Genomic DNA, 7,725 nt, shown 5'->3' on the forward strand with positions numbered 1-7,725 from the left:
CTCACTTCTCTCTCCTCAGCCCTCTCTAAGCTATCCGTATCTTAAAGATACCCAAGTAATCTAGTGCTGTTAGTTCCAAAAGTCACCAGGGTTTCTGTGTTGCAGAAAACGTGCTTCAGGTCTGCAGATGTTTTTCTAAACCCCTGACCTCTTGAGTCTTCATTTAACCACTTGGAATAAGAAATACTCGAGGGGACAAAGCTTATTTGCTGGTCATGGTTGTATCATCTTGCAAAGCGGTCCTAACAAGTGATCTGACAACAGACCACTCCTTGGATGCTGCCCACAACAACAAGGATGCTTTATGTTTGGAGGAGAGCCTTTGATTTGAGAGTTTTGCCTTTGTACAGCTGTGCAGGTCTGTCTTGGCTCCCCAGTATGTTAGAGCTGTTCGCTCCCTTAATTTTTGGCATTTACTAAAGAACTTTTAGGCCTTTCTTTTATCTGAGATTAAATGCTAGCAGTGGTTTCCAGCTCTCCCTAACCTCAGTGTGGGACAGGGCTGGCTGCGCCACCCACAGTGGGTGTTAGAGCCTCCTCTTCCAGCCTGGGGAGTTGATTTCTGCTTATGTTCTCCCTTTAAGCCAGATTGGAATTGTATTCACAGGCTGCTCGAATTATGACTGTACCTGGCGTATCTAGAGAAGAGATGAAGATGTGTTTGCATTGTGTTAGTACATAAATCCAGCTCCCCTTAAGGTGCTTCGGCACATTTGGATAATGACCTGGAACAACCTGGGTAGCAGGAGGTTACTTGTACCTGTCACGTCAGCCTCTGGGAGCGTGTGAGATTGCCAGCCAGCAGGCAAAAGCAGCCAATCATGCCACCATTAGAAGCATTTCATTTTTTTTTCCTCATCTACCCAGCTCCACAAAGTGAATCCTGCTGTAAAGACCTCTGCCTCCTGCCAACCTCTCCTCCTGGGTGAGGAGATGGTGGTTAAAGTGCCTTCAGCCGAAGCCCCACTGTCCTTCTCGATGGACTGTGTGGAGCTGCCCCGATGCTGACAGTGTGTCGGGGGACACCGGGGTGGTGGGGGCTTGTGGACAATGTTCTTACTGGTGATAAGTGGGGAGGGGTGAGGGAGGTTGCTTCATCTTTATGCTTTAGAACCCTGTATTTTTCCGCCCCCCCCGTCTCTACTTGTTGGGCTAGAAAGTGGTTGCCGCTGGCTGCAAGACAGGTCTCACCTGAAAATTCTGGACATTCCCCTCTGGAAAGTGAGGTTTGGTGGGTTTGTGTGTGCGCCTGGGTGTCTGTACACGTGTATTTTGAGAGGAATTGAGGAAGCATCATAGCAGATAAACCATATCCCATACTTAAGATTCTTAAATCGCTGCTTCCCTTCTCCTTTTTTCTTGTCTCCTGTTGCTCTGGCCCGAGGAGTTTTTGTTGTTAAGCTGCAGTGCTATTTGCTTCCCAATAAAAGCTGCTCTGACTCGAGCAAGGGAAAGACTACCCTTGTTTTAATGATAACTTTCTCCTGGTCATAGCTTAGATGGTGCAGTTCTTCAGTGTATCAAACTCTTTTTCTCCCACTACGCTTGCATCATCTTTCTCCTCTTCAATATACTCATCTTAATGTCCTGAATGCATTGTTTTCATGGTCCTCTTATGCCTCACGCATCTCTTCACCAACCTGCTCTGGCAGGAGGTCACCTAACACATAGGTGTTTACCACCTGCTTGCAGATAGGACACGTCTTCTTCCCGGACTGTGTGTAGAACCAGGTGTCAATGCAAGTGCTGTGGTAAACATGAGAACAGGACAGGATCTTCAGGCATTCCCCTTCCTGGTACTCTGCCAGGCAGATCACGCAGGTCTCATATTTGTCTCCCTGCTTATACACGTGCAGATTGATCTTGCAAGCCCTCTTGTACAAGCTCATGCCAATCATAATTGAGATAGTGGCCATAATGGTGTAAACGATGTGGAATATGGCCCTGAAATCCTGCACGATCGAAACTGCCTTCAGCATTTTAGCGTTGTCTTGAGAAAGATCCAAATAGTGTTTGGCTGGTAAGACTCTGTGTACCTTTTTCTTGCCTTGTGAGGTCCTTTCCAAGTGGAAGGAGATCAATTGTCCAGCAAAGAGTGACGGTATCTTAATGAGCTGTTTGGTTTCTTTGCCACCAGCCATCATGGGGAGCAGTTTCTCTGGATCCACGTTGTACACAATAATGGTTTTATATCCAATGCTCTGGGCATGGAGGACTTTCTCAGCAAAAGAGCAGTTACGTCTCTCTATGACTGCAATATAAGTCTTGGAGGTCTTTCTTGGTGCTGGAGGATTCTCTATTGCATGGCAAGAATTTGGTGGTATCACCCTCATCAAATACTCTGTCAGCCCTTCTGCTGGGAGCGGTGGCCCAAAGCGTGCGGGCAGGGCTTCATAAGCAATGCACTTGGAGATGTCATTGTAAGCCACGTAACCAAAAACTTCTGCAACAGTGGCGTTGTGGGAGGCAACGGCAACCACAAAGTAAAGAACCTGGAGCTGGAAACTCATGCTGAATGTAGCTGGGTAGCTCTGAAGGCAAGTTTCCAGGCTAGTCGCAAAGCAAAACTAAGATGGTCATAGAGGTGCTATCACACCTAGGGTTTATCACCATGCCATGACTCAGAGCCACAGCAGGATGGAGATCAAAAACTCTTTCTGCCCTAGAGGTTTCTACAGGTGCTCTGTAGACTCCCAGGATAGAACTTTTCTGTGGTGTTGTCTCCAGCTGCTAAGCAACACTCTTACATTATCTCTGCAGGTCTGTGACATCACCCAGTGACCGTTTCCCAAGGCTGGGTTATGTAATGCTGCTGCCAACCTGCTTAAACTTCTCCCTCTCCTTTTTTTTTCCCTGTCTGCCCCATGCACATATCTTCTTGTTTCTCCCTCTGGGTATGGATAGGATGCTGGTTTCATTTTGCGGGTGGTATGCAGCCAGGAGAAAGGAGCCTCCCATCAGCTACGTGCCCATTGCAGACTGGTGTGCTTCATACTGGTGGCCAAAACTTCCCGTGGCAAATGTGGCAGAGTGGGAATGAGCCGTTAGCCTCTGGTGGTGTACAACAGCTCAGATTGGCCTGGTGAATGCACACTTCTTTCCTTAAAATCGAGGTCTTTGAACCGATATCAAGTCAAGTAAATTGTTTGGGGTAGAAGGGGTTTCTGTCATATGAAATAAGTCAGTTGATAACGGTCAGAACGGCAGTGAGCAGAAGCTGAAAGTCTCTGCCTGCCTCTGTGGCCTCATTCTGCTGTTACTCAAACTTCTGAGAGGGGACATCCACCTTGAGGGCCACGAAGTGGGCAGCTGGATTTGCTCAAGAGGCTGATAGATTTGGGCTCTTGCTCGAGCTGAGCTCATTGGACTCCTTCCCTACCACAGCGAGTGGGAGGTGGATGAGCTCAGGAAGGCTGCTCCCAACTTTTGTACTGGGGCTTTTCACCTTCCTTACTTTAAAACATCAGCTGCTGGAACCAAATGGCTGAAAAAAAGGCTTTAGCTTCTAGCTGTAAAACCTTGTATTAAAATGTTGGCTACAGTGGAAAAAGCTGAAAAAGGAGTAGGAAACACAAGTGTTGTCCCTCCCTCCCAGAATGTTTGACAGCAGAAGCTCCCATCCTTCAGGCAATTCCCAACTCATATGGTGACTGCTCAGTGCCCAGAAAAAAACACATGAAAGGGATGCAATAGCCCTCTCCTGGTTGTCTGAACAAACTAGGTCTGAATATGCAGTGAACCCAGGTCAGTTTGGAACCACAAATCCCTAAAAACTTGTACCTTTTAACAAACAGCCCTTTTTGTTTAACGATCCACTTGAGAGTAGCCCTATGGTTTCCAGTGCAGTTGCGTTGGACCCATAGTTAAAAAATCACTCGTGTACCAGGCAACTGATTTGTTACGAGCCCCCTTGGGCTCTGCTTGAGACAGATTTCACTGGGAAAAGAGCTGCAGAAAATGTCAGCAGACAGTGTGTGTGCGCGCCAGAGACTCCCAGCAGCTGTGATTTCCAATCGATTTTATTTCCCCCTCATCCAAAGAGTTTTACACTTGCAGGGAGACATTTTGATGCATTTAAAAAAACAAAACAAGGGAAGGGTTTGAGGAGAGGGGAGAAACAAAATGCGTTCTAGTAGAACAAGAGATGAAGAAAATGGAGGTGCACTGAGAGATCTTTTTGAGCACACGGTTTTGGCTTGATCTTAGGCTGCTCGTGATGGCATCCATCATCCTACTGTTCTTTATAATCTTGGCCTCTTTATTTGCACTTAATGCTCTATTTCTGCCTCCAGATTAAAGCTTTATGTACTGTCAGTGACTGCTGCGTGTGTAAGGGGTGGGTCTGACTTTGGGGCTGGACAAGGAGCCGTCTGTCTGTCTGTACCGTGACACGTATGGGGCCAAGGGATGAGCCCCTTTGCATTGCGTGTGCTGTTTTCTCTTGGTTGCTCCAGCCCCACCTTTCATAGCCTTGAACTGGCAAGGCAGGAGTGAGCAGCCATCCTGGCTTGCTCACCAACAAACCCTCTCCCTCAGCTAAAAGTGGAAAGCAAGTGTTTGCAGTATCCAGCCTGGACCTCTAACTCTTAGCAGTAGGATAGAGATGCAGGCAAACGGACAAAATCTCTTTGAGAGGTTGGAGGGCAAGGAAGAGGAGACTGGGGTACAGAGAAAGCTCTAGAGAGTGCGGAAAGAGGGAAAGCTAAAGTCTGGATGGGGAGCAGGGTACCAATATCCCACCCACAGGCAGCGTGGGATAGGAAACCCCAGCCCTTAATCTCCTTTGAAATCCCTGAATGCTTTTGCTGAAGAAGAGGGCTGAAGGAAAGACTTTGGCTGAGATGATCTTTGCTCAAAGACTCAAAGTGATGTCCTGTCTGTTCTGGCTCCCTCTCTGTTTTCCATTTGCATCTCTCCTGTCTGTCTCCTCCATCATCAGTGCCCTGAAGGCTTTGGCTCCTGCTGGCTGTACTTAAGCCAAACGTCCCACCGTGGTGTGGGGCTGTGCCAGGCTGCTTCCAGCCCCATGCTGCATTCATTACAGCCAGCGCCGTACTCTCGTTCTCATCCTGCCCTACCCCTACTATATTCATGTGTTAAATACATTGCAGATGCTCCGGGACGTATTCTTGACCCATTTTCTCTGGAGTCCCTGCAATCTACTTTGTTGGAATAATTGCAATTTATTTAAATGTCAACAAGGCACACGTGGGAGAGTGTAGTTGTGTGCAAGAGCAGAGCAATTACAGGGAACGGGTCCCATTTTGCCACTTGAACAAAGATCCAAGATAGAAGAAAGGAAAAGATGATTTACCTCTATTAACTGATCGCTTACTCCACCTCTGCCAGAGTCCCCATGTTTCTTTATACTTGTTCTTCGGGGCTATCACTCGGTGCAGGAGCTGGGATATAAACCCAGCTTCTCCTTTTTCTCGTATTCCACAGAAGAGTCAACTCAATCCAAAGGATTTAATGCTGATTTAGATCCACATAACTGCTTGCAAAATCTAACCCTGGTCCTGCCCAAACAGCTTAAACTGTAAAAGAGATGCAGAGGAGACTGACTTCTGCGGACATCATTACAATTCCAACAAAATATGCATTACAGTCTCCAGATCTCGAACCAATTTAACTTGGGGAATAAGTCTACATAGGTTTTTCCCTTCCAAGGTTTTTGTGGGAGGAAAAAAGCAGCCTGACAGTGGGATGATGTGAGTTTGTATAGAGGCAGACTTCTTGTCCTTTACCTGTACGAGGTTGGCGCCTTGGGTCCACAGGCAGTGGCATTGCCGACACAACGGGCTGTCCCTGCCCTCCACAGCCAGAACTGGAAAAGGCCATCAGGGGGTTAAATGCTTTGCTCAAGACATCTTGGCAGGTATCCCTGCTTCTAGCTCAGTGCCCTCTTATCAAGGTACGCCTCTCCTTTGAGGTCAGGTTGGAGGATTAGTGAGCACCAGGCTCCTGGAGCTGAAATGCAAGAGACTTGCTGTGAAGGAAGACCTAGGGCCATCTAGTGACCTCGGACTGAAAACCTTTGTGTTTCCAGTGCTCCCAGTTGCTCTTAAAAGAAAGATATGTGGGGCACGCTTACCTCCCTCCTGCTGACTGAGCAAGTCCCCCGCTTGGCAGTGAGCAGGCTGGAAGGCAGACCTACACCCTCTTAATGATTTCTTATTTTTTAGCTTGGAGCCGATTTAGAAACTGGTGCATGTAACCACCTCCTTTCATCTAGGATGAAAGGAAAGGATGACCCATGTCTTTACAGAATAGATAGCTGAAACAGTCAGCATCGCTACCCAGAACACGGGCTGGGTAGATGAGGAAAGGAGTCGTGTATGTGTGGAGAGGTTTTGTGCCTTCCTGTTGGCCACAGGGGGAACACGGGTTTATGGGAGCGCTGCAAGCCCTGCAGTGCGCACCATCCTCTACACGTGTCTCAGCACTGTGCGCTCCTGTGCTCTACCAGGTGCCTTTCTTGGATTTCCCAGGGGTCCAAGCAATATCTCCTCTGTTATTACCAAGTACAAGCATGATAATCTGGCCCCTAATGCACACGGAAGATTATAAAGCAGTGATTTATGGACCTGCTACAAAAGTACCCATAATCTACTAATGCCCACAATTAAAAAAAAAAAAGGCAGTTGAGCAAATCTGGGCCATCACAACTTAGTGCCCATGTCTGGAAATGGATTCCAGTTCCAGCTGTTTGCCTTGCAACAGACAGACATCTTCTTTATTAGATATTGGTGCTGGAAATAATATCTTGCCTTTTCTACTTCTGGCCAAACGCCCTGCAAACCTTGGCCATAAAGCAAAGCCATCTCCATTTGGCAGGAGTTTTGTTCTTTTTGACTATCTAAACGCGAAAGGAAAGAATGCAGAGAATGGTGCTTGTTTTGTCAACCTAGGTTTTGTGGTAAAAATGAGCTGGTAATTGTAGTAACTGGCCCCTTTGGAATAAACTTGTCTGTGCAGGCTTTGGGGAGCTTAAGAAGCAGAGTAAGAGGAGGAACCTCAGGACAAGCCACCCAGGGCTTGGCAAGAACTCCTTGCTGCTTCTGTTCTGGGGTTGTAGCCTTCACTAACCTTCTAGTGCGAACTTGTATGCGATCAGCTGCCCAAACCGTGCAGAGCCAAAGATGCCTTCAGTCTTCTGTTTGTCCTTCCAGTCTGTACTCTCTACTCCCACATTTCCATATGGACAGGCTGAGAGAGTTGGGGTTGTTCAGCCTGGAGAAGAGAAGGCTCTGAGGAGACCTTAGAGCAGCTTCCAGTGCCTGAAGGGGCTCCAGGAAAGCTGGGGAGGGGCTGTTCCCAAAGGTTTGTGGTGTCAGGATGAGGGGCAATGGGGATAAACTGGAGAGGGGCAGAGTTAGACTGGACATAAGGAGGAATTTCTTCCCTGTGAGGGTGGGGAGGCCCTGGAACAGGCTGCCCAGGGAAGCTGTGGCTGCCCCATCCCTGGAGGTGTTCAAGGCCAGGTTGGATGGGCCTTGGAGCCCCTGATCCAGTGGGAGGTGTCCCTGCCCATGGCAGGGGTTGGAACTGGGTGATCTTTAAGGTCCCTTCCACCCTAGACTAATCCATGATTCTATGTTCACCCCTCACAGGATTAGGCACCCCCACTTCCCCATGGCCACACGTCACACACTGGCTCCCTTTGCTCTTCCACATCTCCTCACCCAAATTTCTCTGTGTTTGTTCCTGCAGTCCCATCCCTCT

At 48.1% G+C, this 7,725-nt stretch overlaps 1 protein-coding gene across 1 annotated transcript; it reads right to left on the minus strand.

Moving 5' to 3' along the window:
• Positions 1-1,613: 1,613 nt before the first annotated feature.
• LOC104060980 (E3 ubiquitin-protein ligase RNF13) lies at positions 1,614-2,510 on the minus strand. The gene has a single exon (XM_009562839.2). It carries the CDS (start codon positions 2,508-2,510, stop codon positions 1,614-1,616), a length of 897 nt encoding a protein of 298 aa, XP_009561134.2.
• Between the last annotated feature and the right edge of the window lie 5,215 nt (positions 2,511-7,725).

The sequence above is a fragment of the Cuculus canorus genome, chromosome 27, assembly GCF_017976375.1.
Source record: "Cuculus canorus isolate bCucCan1 chromosome 27, bCucCan1.pri, whole genome shotgun sequence".
NCBI classification, from domain to species: Eukaryota; Metazoa; Chordata; class Aves; order Cuculiformes; family Cuculidae; genus Cuculus; species Cuculus canorus.

Excerpts from the sequence above, each read along its gene's own strand:
- LOC104060980 (XM_009562839.2), bottom strand. The coding sequence starts at position 2,510 with ATGAGTTTCCAGCTCCAGGTTCTTTACTTTGTGGTTGCCGTTGCCTCC.